At 54.8% G+C, this 20,099-nt stretch overlaps 2 protein-coding genes and 1 long non-coding RNA gene across 7 annotated transcripts; 1 reads left to right on the top strand and 2 right to left on the bottom strand.

The window, feature by feature from the left end:
* Positions 1–1,102: 1,102 nt before the first annotated feature.
* On the bottom strand, positions 1,103–5,159 carry LOC147827952 (uncharacterized). Its single transcript, XR_015451386.1, has 2 exons — positions 4,801–5,159; positions 1,103–1,409 (listed from the first exon to the last, which is right to left on the bottom strand). It is a non-coding gene; the product is annotated as an uncharacterized LOC147827952 (long non-coding RNA).
* Positions 5,160–5,256: 97 nt separating this feature from the next.
* Gatd1 (glutamine amidotransferase class 1 domain containing 1) lies at positions 5,257–15,773 on the top strand. 4 transcript variants are annotated; one of them, XR_002397257.2, is made up of 8 exons: positions 5,257–5,362; positions 6,766–6,842; positions 7,648–7,753; positions 8,101–8,208; positions 8,940–9,034; positions 9,476–9,585; positions 9,761–9,872; positions 9,963–10,038. XR_002397257.2 is itself a non-coding variant. In XM_021264043.2 (8 exons), exons 1-8 carry the CDS (start codon positions 5,299–5,301, stop codon positions 11,327–11,329), a joined length of 675 nt encoding a protein of 224 aa, XP_021119702.2. In that variant the 5' UTR covers positions 5,257–5,298; the 3' UTR covers positions 11,330–15,773. The 4 variants fall into 4 exon arrangements, 3 of the variants coding, with proteins under 3 accessions (XP_021119702.2, XP_004851747.2, XP_004851748.2); XM_021264043.2 differs by lacking the exon at positions 9,963–10,038 and adding an exon at positions 11,311–15,773 and having other exon boundaries at positions 9,492–9,585; XM_004851690.4 differs by having other exon boundaries at positions 9,492–9,585; positions 9,963–15,773.
* Taldo1 (transaldolase 1) lies at positions 12,859–20,097 on the bottom strand. 2 transcript variants are annotated; one of them, XM_004851689.4, is made up of 8 exons: positions 19,917–20,097; positions 16,665–16,788; positions 15,263–15,370; positions 14,866–14,997; positions 13,823–13,998; positions 13,528–13,725; positions 13,155–13,300; positions 12,859–13,064 (listed from the first exon to the last, which is right to left on the bottom strand). In XM_004851689.4, the coding sequence occupies exons 1-8, from the start codon at positions 20,011–20,013 to the stop codon at positions 13,032–13,034; spliced, it is 1,014 nt and encodes a 337-aa protein (XP_004851746.1). In that variant the 5' UTR covers positions 20,014–20,097; the 3' UTR covers positions 12,859–13,031. The 2 variants fall into 2 exon arrangements, with proteins under 2 accessions (XP_004851746.1, XP_087067321.1); XM_087211195.1 differs by lacking the exon at positions 19,917–20,097 and adding an exon at positions 18,351–18,421.
* Between the last annotated feature and the right edge of the window lie 2 nt (positions 20,098–20,099).

The raw sequence follows: 20,099 nt of genomic DNA, 5'->3' as shown, positions 1-20,099 counted from the left end.
CCAGTCTCCAGCCTTTGTAATTATTTGTGAATGTCTGGGGCCCACCTGGTGATGAAGTGCATCTTAAGAATAAGTTCCCATAAAGAATGAGAAACTAGTCATTTATAGTTAAATGGATGCATATCAAAGCCATACTTTTTTTTTTTTTAGTTCTTTTATTGGTACATTTTAGGTACACAATTCATTTACATTTGTCATCAGGTGTTTGTATCTGTACATGACATATCTTGGTTCTTCCCCCACGCCCCATTACCTGTGCACCCTTCACCCCCTCCACCCTTCCCTATTTACATAGATTTCATTTCCATTTTTTTTTCTTTTCTCATAGTTTTTCCTTTCCTTCTTTTCCTTTCCCCTTCCCCTCCCTTCACTCCTTCGTCTTTGGACCTTTTTTCCTATTTCAGATTATCAATTATTCATTTTAACCCTTGTTTACACTATCAGTTTCTCACACTAGAGAAACTATTTGGTATTTACACATGTGTGTCCTATTTATTTCACTTGAGAGAATGGCCTCAATATGCATCCATTTAGCTATAAATGACTCTAGTTTTTTGTTTTTTATGGCTGAGTGGTACTCCATTTTATTAAAAAAAAAACACATTTTCTTTATCCAGTTTCCAGTTGATGGGCACTTGGGCTACTTCCAAGCTTTAGCTATCATAAACTGTGCTGCTATAAACATGGGTGCACATATATCACTGTGGTATGATTCTTTTAATTCTTTTGGGAAGATACCCAGCAGGGGAATAGCTGGGTCAAATGGGACCTCTAGTCCTAGTTCTTTGAGGTATCTCCGTACTGACTTCCACAGTGGTTGCACCAGTCTGCACTCCCACCAACAATGGAGAAGGGTTCCTTTCTCCCCACAACCCCGCCAGCATTTGTTATTTGTTGATTTCTTGACAGCAGCCATTCTTTCTGGGGTGAGGTGGAATCTCAGGGTTGTTTTCATCTGCATCTCTCAAATGACGAGTGATGTTGAATATTTTTTCATATATTTGTTTGCTGCTTTTACTTCTTTGTCTGAGAAATGTCTGTTCATTTCAGATGCCCATTTTTGAATTGGGTCTTTGAATTTGGGGGGTCTGATTTTTTTCAATTCTTTTTTTTTTTTTTTGGTACCAGGGATCGAACTTGGGTCCTTCTGCTTTCGAGGCAGGTGGAGGAACCACGGAGCTAAATCCCCGGCCTCAATTCTTTATATATTCTAGATAGTAGTTTGTCTGAGGTATAGCTGCTAAAAATTTTTTCCCATTTTGTAGGTTGTCTATTAGCTCTGTTGGTGGTTTCTTTTGCAGTGCAGAAGCTTTTTAATACGATGAGATCCCAGTTGTTGATTCTTTGTGCTAGTTCCCGTGCTGCTGAGGTTTTGTTCATGAAGTCTTTTCCTATGTCAAGGCCATACTCTTAAGTGAAATAAATAGGACACACATGTGTAAATACTGAATAGTTTCTCTAGTGTGAGAAACTGAAAGTGTAAATAAGGGTTAAAATGATTAAAATGAATAATTGATAATTTGAAATAGGAAAAAAGGTCCAAAGAGGTAGGGGTGAAGGAAGGGGAAGGGGAAAGGTAGGAAGGGAAAGGAAAAATTATGAGAAAAGGAAAAAAAATGGAAATGATGTCTATGTAAATAGGGAAGGATGGAGGGGGTAAAGGGCGCACAGGTAATGGGGAAAAAATAAGAATCAAGATACATCATGTACAGGTAGAAACACCCAATGATAAATGTAAACGTACTGTATACCTAAAATGTACCAACAAAAGAACTTAAGAATAAAAAAGGAAAAAAAGAGTAAGTTCCCCTTTTGGCTTTTCTGGGTCTAGTGTTGTGAATCACCTAAGGGCAGCAGCCAGGCAGGCCATAAACTGGGCTGGATTTTCATTTCTGTACTGAGTGGCCTCTGAGTTTATCAAAATTGACCACTTTATGGGCCACCTTGCGAAGTCCACCTACTAGGTAGGAAATCATGTGCTCCCGACTGGCTATGTCGTGGGATCCTGCCTGATAGTTCCAGTGTGGGTTCTCTCAGGGGGCCCTCTGGAAGTTTGGGCTGAAGTTGTCTGCAGTCATCCCCACAGGACTGGGTCAGGGAGAATACTCACTCCCATTCATGTGGGAGACAGTGGAGCTAAGGATGACATTTAAATCAGTCCAAGTGAAGGATATGACGGGGTCAGGTACTGAAACTCTTGATAGATTGGGTGGGGTCTCACAAGGAACCCAGACACTGACTGATGTGGGAGAGGTCTGACAGAGAGAAAGGGACTTGGACTATGCCCTCTGCTCCTGCCACTCCACGGAGTGGGAACTGAGGATTGGGGGGTGGGCAAGAGAGCAGGGCCAAACTGTAGTCCAGACCACGTGTGGGTTGGGGTGGGGCTGGGTAGAGCATATGGAGGAGGTAGAGTCAGGGGGTGGTGTTGGATTGGCAGGAGATGTGGCAGGGGTTCCTGGGGCCAGCAAGGTCCGTTGGATCTGTCATCAGGAAGGAGTTGGCATCAGGTGGGACTGGAGGGAGTGATGATGGGAGGGAAAGAAGGATTTGAGAGGAGTCACAGGAAGGGCAGAGGGTGGGGAGGTTATGGAGTGTAAAGAATGCCTGGACAGGGCCGGGGATTTAGCTCAGTGGTTTCACCACCTGCTGCGCAAGCGCAAGGAACCCAGTTCGATCCCCGGTACCTCCCTCCCCCAAAAAAAGAATGCCTGGACATAGGGTACCTCAGACCATTTGCTCAATTTTCAGCAATAATTATCTATATCTTGCAAAGTAGAAAAATCAAAGGTGCCATTTTGCAGCCCTTGGGAGCCATTCTCAAGCTTTATTGTGGCCAAGTGGTTTTAAAAAATATATATTAGGCTTTTCAGATCAGGGGAGAAGCAGAAAGGTTTTTGGTTTTTTAGGAGACAGGCTGGGGGGAAGGAGAGGGGAATAGGGTATTACCCACAGAAAGTAGAGAAAGGTAATGAGAGCAGCAACAAGGGTCCACAGTGGATGTCTACAGGTGAGACTCAGGGCCATAACATAACACGGGTGGGTGACCAAGGCAGGTTTCCCCACGGTTGGCCAGACACCAAGGGAAGACTGTCTTCCCGGAGAATTTCCGTGACCAGTGCTGGATTTAAGAAACATGGAAAGCAGAGCTGGGGATTTAGCTCAGTGTTTCTGCTGCCTGTCTTGAAAGTATAAGGTCCTAAATTCGATCCCCGGTACCAAAAAAAGAAACATGGAAAGTGGAATGACCTCTCTCTGTCTTGGCAGGTGAGGGGATAGAGGGAAAAGTCTAACCCAATCTGAAGTAGTTGGCGAGGACAGTCTGGAGCACGGTCTGAGGATCTGATGTCACAGGGAGGCCTTGTGAGGACAAAAGGCTATAGGTAGGGCTTCAAAGCCCTCTAGTGAGGGTCACCCTATCCTGGTATCGGCAGCACCAGATGTATTGACGGTGCAGAGAGCAGAGACCACTCAGGCAGGATTTGTATGAGCAACAAGGCTGATTATTCCGCTTGGGTGCGAGGGGGCTGAATTTGAAAAGAGTCAGTGCTAGGTGAAGGGAAATCAAAGGGTTTAGAGGGGAGGGGGTTGCTGGGGGTTTGTCCGGGGAGGAGATGCTGCCTTGAGGAATTTGGGAGGGCCAGAGAGAGTGCGGTCCTCTCAGAATGAACACTGCAGATGTAATCAAGATTCCTGGAACTGAGGCGTTGGGACATGGTGTCTTGTCTTTGTTTTTCTTTGAGGTTTCCTGCTATGTTTGCCAGGAATGGTCTTACCTGTCTGGAATGACACAGTCCCCTATGGAGGGTCTGCCTGAGAGTCATCTGAGCTACCAAAAGACACTCCGGGCAACAGTGTATGGGCATGTTCTCAAGAAGACAGCAGTGAGCAGGTGGTGTCATTGATACTCATGAGTTAAGTCAGTGGGTAAGAGTTTGAAGGGCAGAGAGGATCTCTAGCATTTTAGCCAGAGAGAGGAGTAGCCAGTACAAAAGCACCCAGGAAAGACTTAGGCGAAAGGAAGCAGGGCCGGTGGGAAGCTGAAGGCCCTGCAGCCTCGGTCAGTCCCTCAGGGTTGAAGTCCCTTCTACCGATCCCTGGATGGCAGCAGAGTGAGTTTCGAGACAGGAAACAAAGTGGAACAGTTCAAGTGTTCACAATCTCCCAACAAGGCCAAACCCAACACCCCCCCCCTTCCCTGTCATTTAGTATGAGAGAGCCCAGCACCTGACCAGCAGGCACCAGATGTCCTGGATGTCCTGTCCAGGCGCCAGTGCCTATGCCTCAGTCAGGACTCAAGACTCGGCCCTGAGCAAGGCCTTGGGAGGAGGTGGGGCACAGCAGGGTAGGGAAGGGGGTACACCAGGTGCAGCTGGACACTCAAAGATGGGTTTCCCACCTGAGACCTCCAGCTCCAGCTGGTGGCCCAGAGCCTCCTCTGTCATTGGCCTGGACAGGAGGCAGAGGCCAGTGGCAAAAGAAGTGGTGCATGCCCCAGAGGCACCGTGCCCTGGACTCAGCCACTCTGGCTGGTGCCAATCAAGATACTTTTCTGAATGGAGGAACAGTCCTGGTGGCGGCAGGGGCCAAGGAGTGGGCCACTTCCCTATCCACCAGCTTAGTTCAGAGCCTCCCCACTCTCTCCAGCCCAGGCCGTGAAGAACACAGCCTGCCTGCTGGCCACCCGAAACACATCCGGAGTCAAATACAAGGCGAGGAAAAACTATCTGATGCACCCTTGCCCCAGACAACCTTGACTTTATAACTGAACCTAGAACCCCGGCGGCGTCCTCATCTCACCTCTGTCCCCGGTAGCCCCTCCCGGGTGACCTGCTCGCTCTCGATTTCAGTCAGGCTGAAGCTGCCCTGGAAGCTTGCTGAGTGGGCAGTCCTCGTCAGTCCGCCAGGCCAGCGCAGGGTGGGGGGAGCGCGCAGGATCCGCGCCCCAGACCCACGCTGTGGCTCAGCTCTGACCCGCTGGCGCTAAGTCAAGAGACCAAGCTGGGAAGGCCCGGTGGTCCCAGGGCCAGCTGGAGCGGTCCGCCGTGCCCGGACGCCGCAGGCCCAGTGGTCCAGGGAAAATACAGCGCGCTGAACCTGTGCTCGCGAAAGCGCCGCAAAGAGGACCCACGCTCCAGCACCACCCCGCTCTCAGCCACGCCCCCCACCGGCAGCCTCGCGCATGCCCCACAGCGCCCACACATGGCCCGCCCCCGCGCAGGCGCCCGGGGCCGGGCCACACGCCCCCCACCCCGTGCGTGCGCGCGCCCGGTGCGTCTGCGAGCGCGTCCTTCAGCCATGGCGTCGGAGCGTCTGCCCAGCCGGCCCGCCTGCTTGCTCGTGGCCAGCGGCGCTACCGAAGGTGAGGCGCGCGGAGCGGCTGCCCAGGCGCTTGGCTCGGGTGACCCAGAGGCGGCCGCATGGGCCGGAGGAGGCGGGCCGCGCCGCACCTGAGGCCCTTCCTGGGCCCTGCGGCCCGGAGCCGAAGCTCTTGCAGGAGAATCGAGGTTCTGTTCGCTGCCCGTGTCCCCTCGGGGGCGGCCTGTCTGCATCCCGGTCCCCGCTTCTCCAGGAAGCGCTCCGGGAGGCCCGGGGTGGGCCCTGGACGGTGTTCTCTGTCCCCGGGAGATGTCCAGTGCCCGGCGCGGGGCTGAACGGCAGGGCTCGCACTTTCCCCGGAAGATGCCTGGTTCCCGTGGGGGGGGACCCTCGGGAAAGCAACCAGCCTGTGGCCCTGCTACGGGTCATGGAGTCAGGGCTGGGACCCAGGGGTCTACATGTGGATGTCTGTTGAGTGTGGGTGAGGGAGAGGGGATGGCTTCGTGGCCTGCCCTACTCTGGGCTCCCCATGGTATCTCCCGAGGGAGGCAGGAGGACCCCAAGGGGGCACGGCGCAGGTGTGGGTCTTGATTGTCTCCAGAGGCTAATGTGAGCCCTAGGGAAGGCCTCCCCAGGACATGGGGTGGGATCATGGCTCTGAGGAGGCCAGTAGGCTGGGTGCATGGTGGTGGCAGGTGTAGGGAGTGGGAGTTTTGGGGAAAGAGTGTGGGCAGAGTCTGGGGTGTGGTTTGGGGACTATTTACTCCCTGTGTGAATGGCTGGCAATGAACATGCCTTAACTTAAAATGAAAATGAGGTTCAGGGATTGCGTTTCGGAGTTGAACCAATGTAGACATCTGGGTGCTGTAGAAGGCGACATGGGTCAGTGCTTCTTGGAGTCCAGGCATAGGGCTATGGTCTCCTGGAGCCTTCAGGACTGGGCAGACCTGGTTCCTTTCAGAGGGTCCCTTGATGGCAGAAAGGGCCAGGGAACAACGTGGAAGGGGCAGAATCCCAGAGCCCTTAGGAGGAAGGGCTCAGGACACCCTGTGCTCTCCGGCCGCCCCTCATCACAGCCTCATTTCCGTGGGCACAGGCCTTGCTCACTGCCTTTCCCCAGCTGTGGGCGCCTTGGACACTGGGGTGCTGTGAGAGTGGGGTTTGCCTTTGGAGACCTCTGGCAGTTGAGTGTGAGGATGAGGGAGGCTGGGTGGTGTGGAGAATTGAGGGGGACTGGGATCCGCCCAGCTTTGGCCAGGGCCTGAAGGCGGAGTCCCAGGCTTGGGATAGAGCCTGGCTGTGCTCCTCTGACTTTGTCCTTTGGGCTTCAGCTTTTTGGAACTGAAGGGCTCCAGGGCACAAGGAATAGCTTGCTCCTAAGGGTGGATTTGGGACCAGTAGCGCACCAAGGGTGGCTGCCCTGTCATACGTGTACCTCTTCTGTAGGTGTGTCAGCCCAGTCCTTCCTCCACTGCTTCACACTGGCCAGTGCCACCTTCAACTTGCAGGTGGCCACCCCTGGGGTAAGTGCAGCCCTGCCCCCAGTGAATGCTTGGGGTCCCCACCTCTTTGGGGTTGATGCCAAGAGTGGGGAGCAGGGAACCCTTTGTGGCCCTGAAGGAGCTGGCTTGGGGTGAGGGTTCTGCATCCAGACCCAGCAGCAGCCTGAAGCCCTGGTCCCTGTCCCTGGGGTCTGGCCTGACTGGTGCACGGGAGGCCTTTTCACTATGATCTGCACTTTTGCACAGCTTCAAGTGGCAGGTGGGATTCAGTCTAGTGGAACTAACAGGCACTTCTAGTAGAAGGGATTCTGCATCCTCTGGGTAGACACTTGCAGCAAGGAGATAGTGTGTGGTTCTGACTTTGCACATTTGCTTTGGTTTGGTTTGTCTGTTTATTTTGGAGTTATGGGTTGAACCCAGGGCCTTACACATGCTAGGCTATCCCTGTGGTGCTGAGCCGCATACCCAGCCCACTTTGCACCTTTTAGCCATCTCCAGGGTGGGGGTTAAGAGGGGGGAGGGATGGGATAAAATAAAAAATGAAATTAGGCTGAGGATGTAGCTCAGTGGTGCCACCGCCTGCCTCGCAAGCGCAAGGTTGAGTTCAATCCCCAGTACCAATAAATAAATAAATAAATAAATATAACCCTAACCCTAAAAAAAAAAAATTATATATATATATATATATATATATATATATATATATATAATTTTAAAAAGCTAAAGTCATCTCTAAGGTGAATGGGATGGTGCTTGCCACTTTTATAAGTCTGGACCCACAGCAGTGACCCCAGTGCTCACCCTTGGCCTCGACTCTGCCCTACAGGGGAAGGCCATGGACTTTGTGGATGTGACTGAGAGCAATGCACGCTGGGTTCAAGACTTCCGTCTCAAGGCCTACGCCAGCCCTGCCAAGTTGGAGTCTATCGATGGTGGGCCAGGATGCATTCCTGCTGGGCACATGTTCCTCTCTGGGTGGGGTACCTGGGATCTTGGAGCGTCAAGGGCTGCAGATGGGTTTGGGGCATCAGTGCACGTCCCCATTCTGCCCCTCCAGCCACCCTGGGGCTTGCTCTGAAGCTCTGTGACTGGGGCAGCCTCGGTTCATACCCTCAGCTCTGGAGCTCCTGCACTGCTCTGGGGGAGGGATAGGTAGGTCGGCTGTCCCATGGGCTCTGTATACGATATGTGATGCCATCTGGTTGGTTCCTGTGGGAGGTCTGCCCTGGCTGTGCCCTTGGGACTGAGTAGTGGCCTCTGGGCCTGTGGTTCCCCCTAGGTGCCCGCTACCACGCCCTCCTGATCCCCAGCTGTCCTGGTGCCCTGGCTGACCTGGCCAACAGTGGGTCCCTGGCCCGCATCCTGCAGCACTTCCGGTCTGAGAGCAGTAGGTCACAAGAACTGGGGGACAGGCTGGCTGTGCGGGTGGGGTTGGGTGGCTGGTTCAGGTTCAGAACTGGGCACAGCTGGTCATTTTACCAGCCAGTTGGACTTGCATAGAGAGCTGCATGATCTGCCCGGCTAGTAGACAAGTTTGTGTGCCACTTACACAAGAATGCAACCCCTAGATGTGCTTTATGCTCCAACAGCCCTGGCTCCGGAGGGCACTAGTGGCTGTGCCCTCCTGGGCCCGTGTGTGAGTGACTGGGTTGCTGGCCGGGGTCCAGGTGGGCACACACTGTGTCCATTGTGATGAGCAGGATGCTTGTCAGGGACCAGCACACAGACAGGCTGGGCTGCCATACAGCACACTTTGTTGGGGAGAACAATCTCTGGGCCTGGACAGGCAGCCTCCTCAGCCGTGGGAACTAATGCAAGCTAGGCAGCCTCTGAAGAGGTACCAGCGACCCTGCTGCGAGGTTGGGGCACTCCCCGGATTGCTTGTCCCCCCAGCACAGTCACTTTCTCTCTGCACCAGGACGGTTTGTAGATAGAGGCAGCGCCAGGTGCCTGTCCTTCATGTGCATCTTGGCCCCAAACCTGGAATTACCTGGGCCCTAAACAAACCCTGGCACTCAAGCCCACCTGAGGGGGAGGATGGTTGCCGCACCTCTAGTGGGGTGTGGGTGGGTGTGCCCGGGCTGGTGACCGGAGCTCAGGCTGCTTCACTGCTTTCAGAGCCTATCTGTGCCATTGGCCACGGTGTTGCCGCTCTGTGCTGTGCCACCAGCGAGGATAGGTCCTGGGTGTTCCATGGCTACAGCCTGACAGGGGTGAGTGTCTCTCAGATGGGCCAGCGTCTTCAGTCAGATTCTTGCAGCACTGTGACCCTGCCATCCCTGTACCCAGGGCTGCTGTCCTCTGAATGAGGACGTGTGTCCAGTGTGACAGGTGCTGAGCACACACAGGCAAAGTCACCCACTGAAGTTCTCACCCTGGGTCACCAGCCTGTCTGTCACCCAGGTGCCCTGATGCTGGGGGAGCCAGGCCCTCTGTCCATAGTGGCGTCAGGGCCACCTGTGGGGGAGAACAGCAGACTTTGCCTTGTCCCTGGCCTTCTGCCCCAGAATCCCCTCCATCCTCTCCCTCTCCTCATCTACATACTGTGGGTGAGGCTCCTGCTTTGGTGTCCCTATCTGTCCCTCAGGGCTAGCCTTGGGGGCAGGGGAGGGCCTTGGTGGGGCCAGAGCTGCCAGGGCCATTGTCTGGCTCAGGCCCACGTCCCCACAGCCCTCTGTATACGAGCTCATCAGGGCCCCTGGCTTCGCCCGGCTGCCACTGGTCGTGGAGGACTTCGTGAAGGACTCTGGTGCTGGCTTTAGTGGTGAGCCTCGCATGCCCCTAAATGCCCAGGTCTGGGTGTGCCCTCGGGGAAGCTGGCTACACCTGGCCACGGCTCTGGCCAGGCAAGCCAACCCACTCGGGTCACTGGGTGCTCAGCGGGTGGGAGTGGGTCTGGGGGTATCAGTGCCTGAGCCCTGTGCCCCCCGTCCTCCTAGCCAGCGAGCCTGATGCTGTGCACGTTGTGCTGGACCGCCACCTGGTCACCGGGCAGAATGCCAACTCCACTGTTCCTGCTGTACAGAACCTGCTGTTCCTCTGTGGCAGCCGGTGAGGTTTGGGAAGGCCTGGGCTGCACCTGCCCCATGACTGCTCCTCTGTGTGCAAGTGCCAAGCCTTGACCACGTGTCCATCCTGCAGGAAATAAGTCTGCCAACAGATGCTGCCCCTGTGACGTGGCCTGGGTGCAAGGACCCACTGTTCCCCACCTGACCAGGGGCCCTCAAAGGGGCCATGTGCCGGACTCCTCTCCGAGGATTGACCTGAGGGCTGTCAGCCCTCTGGAGGCCACGCCTCCCTGGCCCGTTGGTCCCCAGCATGGTCTCCTCAGGTGGCCCAGGGATGACCCTGAGTGCTGGTGGCCAGATAGTTCTGAGAATTCCCTGTTTTGCATTCCTGGAGAAGTGGAGTCCGCTATGGGCATCCTAGGATGGCCCCACCCTTTAGCTGTTGGCCCGTGAGAGGCTCAGGGCATCCACCGCTGGCCAAGGTGAACGAGGTTTGTTCACACCACAGCCCCACACTCCTGCTGCGGCTGGGATGGTGCTGGGGTCCTCAGTGGACCCAGTGATGTCACCGAGGCCCACGTGGCATCAAGAGAACCACACTGGGGCCAGGGATTTAGTTCAGTGGTTTTGCCGCCTGCTGCGCAAGCACAAGGACCCGAGTTCAATCCCTGGTACCAAAAAAAAAAAAAGAAGAGAGCCACACCGTGAGGTTGTTCAGAGCCATTCCCATGATGGCCAGAGCCGGGCTCCAACTGCAGACGCAGCCATGGGCGGCTTGGGCTCTGCTGAGATGGGGAAGCTGAGTCCTGGCCCCCGGGCCCTGCACAGGCCTTGGCCAGGGCTGAGGCTGCACTGGCCGCCCTCCTGGACACGGTGCATTTGCTGTCCGTCCTGACTGGCACCCAGCCTGACCCCACTGAGCAGCCTGCCGGCCCTGAGTCGGGCTCCCCTGCAGCTCAGTCCCCTCCCCCTGCCCCAGGTGGGGCCTTCCCTTTCCTCCTGAGCCTGTCCTCCTCAGTGTGACTGGCTCTGCCACAGCTGTCCCCAGGCACCAGGATGGCTCTTTGTGACAGAGATGGGGGTGTTCTATAGCTTCAGTGAGGAAATTCAGGACACCATGTAGGCAGACAGCAGAGCAGCCCCACTGCTCCTTCTGTCCAGGATGAGTTCGCAGAGGCTGTTGTGGGTCTTGGGCTGCCCAATCCACTCATGTCACGTGTACATCTTAATGAAACTTTTCAGAACCTAGTCATGTTCTATCTTAGTCCATTCAGGCAGTTGTAACAAAAAGCACAGACTGGGTGCTTTATAAAGAAAAGAAGAGCATTTTCCGTGGCTCTGAAGGCTGAGTATGAGGTCAGGGGTGGCAGATCTGTCTGGTGAGGGCCTCCTGGCTCAGACAGCTTCTGGCTGCTCTTCGTGGTATCAGGGTTGGGAGCTTCGTGGGGCCTCTCCTATAAAGGTCCTAATCTCATTCATAGAGGCCCCTCCCTGGCCTGACCAAAGGATCTACCTGCCACTGTCACCGTCATCCTGGATTTCTGGGGGACGCCAGCACTGAGACGGGCAGGGAACCCAGTGTGACATCTGCCAAGCACTTCTGTTTAGGCTGGCTGAGCCCCGCCTTCTGAGGCAGGCCTGTGGGTGGAGGTAAGGTGGCCCCCACTGTGCTCGTGCCCCAGAGGCCAGGGGGCAGGAGGAGAGGAAAAGGACGGAACGTCCAGGAGCAGCACCAGCCAAGTGGTGGGCTGCCCCAGTGCCTAGGCTGTTCCTAAGCAGAGCCTCATCACCATAAAAAGTGGTACATGTGTATTCGTGGCAGAATTATCACGAGAAAGGGACAAATGGGCTTCCCTATGACAGGTGTCATGGTATCCTTAATACTGCCAGTGTCTACGCACAGGAAGGAAGGTGATGCACAGTTACCCAGGCTGGACCTTGGTGCTGTGAAAGAAGCATAACCAAGAGCCTTGTGATTCTCTTTATACGAAATATCCAGGAAACAAATCAAAGACAAAGTAGGTCACTGCTGGCTGTGGGTGAACTCGCATTTGGGAACTATACCCATAAGGCATGTGCATGACCTGGCCTTGTCCCTGCTGCTGGTCTCCCTGGAAACACCATTGTCCCTGGGCTGCTGAGCAGCAGGGGGAACCTACTAGTGGCCATGGCGTGATGGGGAGGGGCAGCGTGCCACCTGGGTTTTGACCTCTGCCTGCTGCTCTGCCTCAAGCCTGCCTCCTTTGGTGCCCTGGGCAGTGCAGGTTGACACAAACTGGGCCAGGATCCTAGGGACAGAGCAGCTTGTGGGTGGGTTGGACAGGGGCGGAAGCTGACCCAGGGCTCTGCCCTGTTCCTGACCATCAGGTGGCAGCTTGAGGCCTCTCTCTAACCAGAGCCTGCTGTGCTTAGCCCCACGCCCTGCTCTCCTCACAGCCTGGCCTGGTGCTAACGCCCTCACCTCACCTGTTCCCCAGGAGCCAAGGGGTCCCTATGGGCCATCCAGGCACCCCATGAGCACCTCCAGGTCTGTGTGGTTTCAAAGCTGGCAGCAGTGCACTGCCATCCCTGTAAGGTGACGCCAGTGCTCCCCACAGGCATCTGGCCTCCTGGCCCTGGCTAAGGACAACAGTCTGCACTGAGGAGGCCCCACACCTGCACCCTCCCCAGCCTGACACAGCCCTGGTATTTGGCTGAGTGTGTCCCCGCCCCCCGCAGGGCAGCTCTGACTGCCCACACACGCTACAGGCCCAGGGTAACAGGGATACCTTCAAAGTCAAGGTCTGGGGCTTGATGATGAGCACTGCTCTAGCTTGCTAAGGCCCTGGGTTCCACCCCTGCACCAGCTCAAGGACTCCCACCACCTGGGATCCGGGTTCCCAGGGCGGCCCAGCTGAGGCAAGGGCGACAGCTGTCAGGGTCACCCTGACTGGTGACCTTGGGGCTCTTGACCCCAACTCCAGCTCCCAGCCTGGCCCAGATCATAGCCAGTGGTACTAATAGTGACTGAAGGCAAAATGAAATTCGGGCACAGGAAAAGCAACTGCTTTAATGCATTAGGGAAAGTTTTATGTAAAATCAGAAACCTATGATCCATTCTTGTCCAACTGCTAAAAAAAATGGAAGATTCCACGAAGCCTTGCACAGTGGGACCCCAAATCACAGGCAGTGCAGGTCTGGGGTCTACTCGCTCCAATGCATGCTATTTCCCATTCTCCGTGCTGAACATTTGTTCCTGGAAAGGAGCAGAGTGAGCCATGCGTGGCCCTCACCAGCCCGCCAAGGCTATGGTGTGTGTGCCCAAGGCCACCCGCAAGGAACTCACCGTCAGCATCCGCTCCAGCTTCACAGCATCAGCAGCAAACTTCCGGATCCCCTCAGACAGCTTCTCCACAGCCATCTGGTCCTCGTTGTGCAGCCAGCGGAAAGACTTCTCGTCCAGGTGCATCTTCTCCAAGTCACTGGCCTGGGCTGCAGAGACACCCCACCCTCTGTGCATGCTGGCCCAAGGCCTAGCATCACCATCAACTCACTTCCCACAAGTCTCCGCTGGAGGGAGGGAGGGAGGGAGGACTTGGCCAATGACCTGAGTGAAATGCACAGGCAGACCCACCCCTCCCGTGTCCTGAGCAGCACCCACTGGTGGGACCACAGCCTCACAGGGAAGAGCAGTGGCTATGCCTGGGCCTGGGCCTTACCCGCCTTGGCTGAGAGCATGGGCACCAGCTTGCTGCTGTCTTTGAGCAGCTCGCCCAGCAGCTTGGGCGAGATGGTGAGGAGATCGCAGCCGGCCAGGGCCTTGATCTCAGCCGTGTTGCGGAAGGAGGCGCCCATGACGATGGTATGGTAACCAAACTTCTTGTAGTAGTTGTAGATTTTGGTGACACTCTTGACCCCTGCAGGAGACCTCGCCATGTCCCAAGAGGCCCTGGGCCCCACCCCATCCTGCATCCCCAGCCCTGCCCTCTCCCATGACCTTAGAGGGCAGCTCACCAGGGTCCTCCAGTGGCTCATAGGATTTCTTGTCCGTGTTCGCCACATGCCAGTCCAGGATGCGCCCCACAAAGGGGGAGATGAGTGTCACGCCCGCCTCAGCACAGGCCACGGCCTGGGCGAAGGAGAAGAGCAGCGTCATGTTGCAGTGGATGCCGTGCTGCTCCTCCAGCTCCCTGTGGGGACGGGGAGTTGAGTGCAGGCCACGTGCTGCCGCAGCTCCAGGACACGGCCGTTCCCACGTGCGAGAGGCTATGCCCTTGGCAGAGGGCAGAGGGCAGAGGGCAGAGGGCAGAGGGCAGGGCCCACCCCGTTAGGGTTAAGTCTGATGCACTCCGAAGGGTTGAGGCAGTGGGTTACGGTGACCAGGAGGCAGCTCCCCACTGCCCACACCACAGCAGGGCTACAGGCAGGACAGGTGCTGAGGGTCCGTGTGCCTGTCCCTGACTCAGGGACCCCAGTCCCCACTGCACAGCTCCCACAGACGGGGGTCCCCACACCATCTCTGACCACAGTGGGGACTTACCCTTCCTGGTCCCCAGCCCAGCAGCCATCCAGTCCACCGAGGAAGCCCTGGGGTGGATTCCCCCACGGGGCTGAGCTGGGATAAGCTCACCCTCCAGGGGCCGCTCCAGAGACACCCCACCAGGGGGCCACATGGGGAGTCCAGGGGAACCTGTCAGTCTGCAGCCCTCAAACCATGTGACTAGCAACGGCACTCAAAGAATTTGCCCATGAGAAAAGAACACAAATGCCCACACCAGTGCACATCCACGCCCACAGCCCTGAAGCCTCTGGCTGACTCCTGGGTGAGACGCTTCACGGCAGTTTCCCTTGGATACTTACCTTACCTGCCTCTTCCACTTTGAGCATGTTTGTATAACCCTGGTTTGCTTTCTGTACACTGTGCAAACTTATAGACATGAAGAGGCTTCCTGACCAGTGTGAAGGCACACTGCTGGGTGGGCCCAGCGAGCTCAGCACCCAGCCCCAGCCGAACCCAGAGCCACACCCTAACAGCTCCCAGAGGCAGCAGCACTCACCTTCCAGCCTGGATTCCCTCCCAGGTGGATGACAGCTTGATGAGAACTCTGTCCTTGCTGATTCCAGCCTCCTGGTACAGTTCAATGAAGTGCCTGGCTCGGGCCACCATGGCATCCTTGTCAAAGGAGAGCCTGATAAAGCAAGGGGACCACATGCCCTCTGGTCACCAGCCAAGAGCAAGGTGCCTGGAGCCCTGGAGAGAGCCCTCAGCAGCACAGTGGCCAGTTATCTTCATGAGGAGCCTTAGCAGGGAGCTCCCTGCCACCACAATGGCCACAGGGGGGCCCCAAGGAGCAAACCTTGTCCTCCCCACTGTCCCTGCCCCCAGGGACAGAAATGGGACCAAGGTGGCCCAAGAGCACCCCGTCCCACATCAACCCTGCCAAGCATTCCTACCTCGCATCTACTTCTGTGGATACACGGCCTGGAATCTTCTTCAGTATTTCTGCTCCAAACAACACGAAAAGTTTATCAATAGCATTTTTAATTTGGTCCTCTTGTGACCTGAAATTCCAAGGAAAAAACTAGGTTAGGAGCTTGTGAGAATACACAGGAGCTGAAGAAACAGCAAGATTCCTTTGCCAAATTTCCCTCTATATGTTTCTTTTTCTTTTTTTTATGTTTCTTTTCAATTCTAAAATCATTGTCTTGCTGGGCATGGTAGCACATGCTTGTAAGTAACCCCAGCACTCTGGGAGGCTGAAGCAGGAGGTTTCCAAGTTTGCGCTCAGCCTGGGCAATTTACTGAAACCCTGTCTCAAGATTAAAAAGAATTCTTTTAAAGGTCGGGTGATGTATCTCAGTGCAAAGGCCTTGGATTCAATCCCCAGTAACAGTACCAAAAAACAGACAAAACCATTTTCCATTGTGTGAATTGCACCTCAATAAAACCTGACTCTAATAGTGATCTTTTCATCCTCTCCTGGGCTGCACAGGCAGACACTGGATGCAGGGCAGGTGCTGCTCCAGAGGGAACAGTCCAAGGGTCCTCTCATCAGCCCACTGCCTGAGACAAGACTTCACCAGTATCCTGTGCTGCACAATGGGGCTAGTGGATGTGGGAGCAGAACTACCCAAAGCAGTTCCCGGGTACTAGGAGTGGAGGGGAGGGAGAGACCCAGTGTGCAGAGCAGCTGTCGTGTGGTCTGGGAGACTTGGCAAGATGTCAGCAAGACCCACTCCTGCTGGGAGCCACACCACCTGCTGGGCCAGGCACTGCCCCGAGCCATGTATCACCACTCAGAAGGGAAACCAAACCTACAGAAATGGAGGCTAGGTCTGTGGCTGCCCGGGTGCGAGCCGCACCAGTGCAAACAGGCACTGGGGCAGCTCTGCAGGTGCAGGTTCTAGCACACACACAGTGCAGCAGTGCTGCACAAGTTTGCTAAAATAATAAATGATTGCCAGAAGCCAGAGCAGTATTCAGGAGCCGTGGAGTCTGACCAGAGGCAGAGGGAGTCAGGGTGCCACCAGTGCTCCCTGCCACACTGGGTGATGGCTACCTGTGCAAAGCTCACTTCAGAAGCCAATGAAAGCCAGGCATGGTGGTATATGCCCATAATTCCAGTCACTTAGGAGACTGAGGCCGGAGGGTTACAAATTCAAAGTCAGCTTGGACTCCATAGCAAGACCTTATCTTAAAACAAAACAAAAACAACAAAAATGTGCTAAGAAGCAGCTCGGTAGTACAGCAGCCCTGGCTTTAATCCCTAGTGCCACAAACCAAAAGGACAGTATTGGGTAGGGAAGGCAATAGGCCAAGGAGACCAGCGGCGCCTGCTGGCCCAGCCACACTCACCCGCCTAGCTTCTTGCCGTAGGCAATAGCCTCGTCCACTAGCCCTTGGTAGGCAGGCATCTGTGCCGCAGCCAGGATCAGGGATGGGTTGGTGGTGGCGTCCTGGGGCTTGTACTCCTCGATGGCTGGGGAGATCATGGTTGGAAGCAGGAATGTAAGTGGGGCATCCGCTTCCACCCAAACCCTCCACTCAAACCCAGTAGGGGGGCCCTGCAGCAGACCAGAGCAGGGCACACAGACACTGCCCTAAGCACTCCCTGGGGACAAGGCAGAGAGGCAACTAGAGCTCAGAGCCCTGAGCCCCACACCCTACACGTCAAAGGGAGGCCTGAGGACGGCCACTGAGAAACGTGTCCTGTGGTTCCGTGGCCACTAGGCGGCGCACTGGCCCCCAACCAGTGACAACACGGTAGACACGGGTGGCAACAAATGCTGTACTTTTTTTTTTTTTTTTTTTTTAACTACTAAGAATTAAACCCAGAGATTTCACACTTAGCTACATCCACAGCTCTTTGTATTTTTTGGACAAGTTCTCACCAAGTTGCTAAATTACCCAGGTTAGGCTCCAGTTTAGGATCTTCCAGCCTCAGCCTCCCAGAGGGCTGTGATTGGATTGTCTAACACCTTAGTCCTTTCTCAGGAATCCAAGATAGCAATGGGGTCTAACTGACCCACCATCCCAATGGAGTATGCGTGGGAGGAACAGATAAAGTGCCAGTTTTGCCAAGAGATAAACTTATTCTTAATTGATAGATTAGTCTTTTCATTCTTCTTTTTTTTTTAAATGGTATTGAAGCCAACCTGGGGCCTTCCCACTGAGCTACATCCCCAGTCCCTTTTTTATTCTTTACTTTGAGACAGTCTTGCTAAGTCACTAAGTTCCCCATGCTGAGCTCCTTAGGATCTTCCTGCCTCAGCCTCCCAGAGTGCCAGAATTACAGGCAGTTCACCACCACGTCCAGCTCAACAGATTAGTATTTTCAAAGTATTCTTAAATGACAAAACTATGGTGGTTAGAGAACAGATTACTACTTTCATGGGACCAGCCAGGACAGCCTCGGAGCACAGGGGATCTCTGCAACTAGAACAACTCTATGTCCTCACTGTTGTGGTCATACAAATCTGGGTTAGAAACAGCTGCAGATGCACCCTGAGAGCAGGCTGGAAACTGGGGGCATTAAGCCAGGTGGGCGTGTGGCACAGTGCATGCCAGTGCTGGCTTCCTGATTTGGCCAGCAGTGGGGAAACTGGGCAAAGGGTTCATGAGCTCATTTTGCAACTTCTTTGAGTCTGCTGTATTTCCAAATAACAAGTGAGGAGAAAGAGTGTGCTCACTGGATCTGCTCAGAAAAAGTGTTTCCTAGTATAAAATGACCCCTGGGTAAAGTCAGCCTTTAGCAAAATGCTTTTACCACAATTGAAAACAAAACCAGGAGTCTAAGGATACACCTCAAAGGGAGAGCTTGTGTTTAGCATATATGCTGGGGAGGGGGGTTGGTCCTCAGCACTGCCAAAAAAAAAGAACCAAGACCCATGGGGGCCAACAGATAGATTTCAGGGTACAGGGACTCAGACTGCGTGTAAAATAAGGGGAGCAGGTTGTTCTGGGGAGAGGGCCAAAGAGTTTTGATTCTATTTCCAGGGTCCTGTGACCCACAAAATAAAGAACCTAAACCAGCCACAGCACCTGTTAAGCCAGCACTTGGGAGGCTGAGGCAGTAAGATCATTGACAGTTCTAGGCTAGGCTGGGTTCAAGGTCAGCCTGAAATACAAAGCAAGAGATCTTGTCACACAAAACAACAACAAAGAATTAAGAACCTTTACTCACAGAACACTGATCTCAAACCAGCTGCAGTTTAGTTATATACACTTACGAATCTACGCTATCGACAAATGTTTTTATTTTTTTCTATATGTTCCTAAGTGTGAATACATGTATTTTTGGCTTTTTTCTGAGACAGGGTCTTGCTATGAGTTTAGGCTGCCTTGAACTCACTATGTGTGGTCCTCCTGCCTCAGACTCTGGAGTGCTGGCGTTACAGTCCTGTGCCACCATGTCTGACTACAAATGTATTTTAAAGTTAATATCAATTTTAGAAAGCCAGGAATTGGTTTAGAGCCTTCTCAATGTAACAGCATTCCAGGTCCCACCTTGGAAAATGGCCTTAGGAAAATCCAGCCCTGGGTCCTACACTGCCAGGAAGTGATCTGGCTCTGCCTGGGGGAAACCAGCAGAGCCCACAAAATGCAGACAAGGCTCTGGCCACTACAGACACTGCACAATGAGGGGTAAGAGCTGAGGAGCAGAGCCAGGTGCACCTTGGGCACTTGCTTCTTCCAAGGTGGTTTCCGGAGGCATGGGCCACACGAGCGGGCCAGAAGAGCCTCACAGCTCACGGTCAGGAGCTCCTGAAGCCCTTTGGAGCTTCTGTCGGACCGGTTTAGTGCACAAGGCTAGACCTCAAGACGATCACTGACTCCATTCTTTATATGCAGGCAGCCAAACATGCCTAATCACACCCCACGGCTCTGCTAGATAAACAATGCGCTTACTCAGTTACCGAGAGGAATTAAAGCCAGTTTCTCAAGTCACCATGAGAAAGCAGGAAAGAGGAAGCACTTCTGTACTGGGCATTCACATCTCCAAACGTTTCATGATTTTCCTGAAAGTCGTACTGCATCGTAGGTCAGAGAGCTAAGACTAACATAACAGTACAATCCTTCTTTATACCTCTGTGTCTTCCAAGTTTCCTCCTAGACCTGAAAAATCTGAGTTCTTGCAGATGACCCTCCGGTCTGCCTTGGCTCTGACCCCCCCACACATACCAACTGGGAAGGATGTAGGGCCGCGCTGGGCACCTGCCAGAGGCGGCGAGCTACTGCCCACGCAGGAGGGCACGGGCAACAGGACAAAGGCAGGTATCGTGGAGGCGCCCCGTTCCCGCCCTGCCCACAGCAGGGCCTGTGCTGCGCGAATTCCTGCCTAACTCCCCCAGCCCGCAGCTACAAAACCGCGCTAGCCTCCGGAAGCGTTCCAACAACTCCAGTCAGGCCCCGAGCACGCCAGACCTCACGCCCGGAGGCCGGAGCGGGGAACGGCCAGCCCGACCCAGAGACCCAGCGCGGGCTCACGCCGCGCTCTTCCGGACCGCAGCCCCAGCGTCTCGGAGGCCTCGCCCCAGGCACCACCTCCAGATCGGGACCCGGAACTGGAGGTGCCGCGGGCGGGGAAGGGCGCCCGCGCCCCCTCACCTTGGAAGTCGCCCGTGTCGGCCACCACTGTGGTGAACTGCTTGAGCTGGTCCAGCGCGGACTCCATCCTCTGGCGCTTCACCGGGGACCCCGACATGGCGAGGAGCAGGCGGCGGCAGCGGCGACAGGAGCGCGGGGGCCCACAATGCCCCGCGCGGCAGGGCCAATCGGAGTGACGGGAGG

Source organism: Heterocephalus glaber, unplaced genomic scaffold, assembly GCF_053883595.1.
Source record: "Heterocephalus glaber isolate CG9 unplaced genomic scaffold, H.glaber_assembly_v1.0 deba00001428, whole genome shotgun sequence".
Classification (NCBI taxonomy): domain Eukaryota; kingdom Metazoa; phylum Chordata; class Mammalia; order Rodentia; family Bathyergidae; genus Heterocephalus; species Heterocephalus glaber.
Note: the sequence above shows the minus strand (reverse complement) of the source record. Positions and strands in the feature narration are given on the sequence as shown.

Coding starts and splice junctions, on each gene's coding strand:
- Taldo1 (XM_004851689.4), bottom strand. CDS start 20,013: ATGTCGGGGTCCCCGGTGAAGCGCCAGAGGATGGAGTCCGCGCTGGAC. Junction 13,726..13,822: donor TGAGCCACTGGAGGACCCTG/GTGAGCTGCCCT, acceptor GGTCTCCTGCAG/GGGTCAAGAGTGTCACCAAA. Junction 13,301..13,527: donor CATGCTCTCAGCCAAGGCGG/GTAAGGCCCAGG, acceptor GTGTCTCTGCAG/CCCAGGCCAGTGACTTGGAG.
- Gatd1 (XM_021264043.2), top strand. CDS start 5,299: ATGGCGTCGGAGCGTCTGCCCAGCCGGCCCGCCTGCTTGCTCGTGGCC. Junction 8,209..8,939: donor GCACTTCCGGTCTGAGAGCA/GTAGGTCACAAG, acceptor CACTGCTTTCAG/AGCCTATCTGTGCCATTGGC. Junction 9,035..9,491: donor ATGGCTACAGCCTGACAGGG/GTGAGTGTCTCT, acceptor ACGTCCCCACAG/CCCTCTGTATACGAGCTCAT.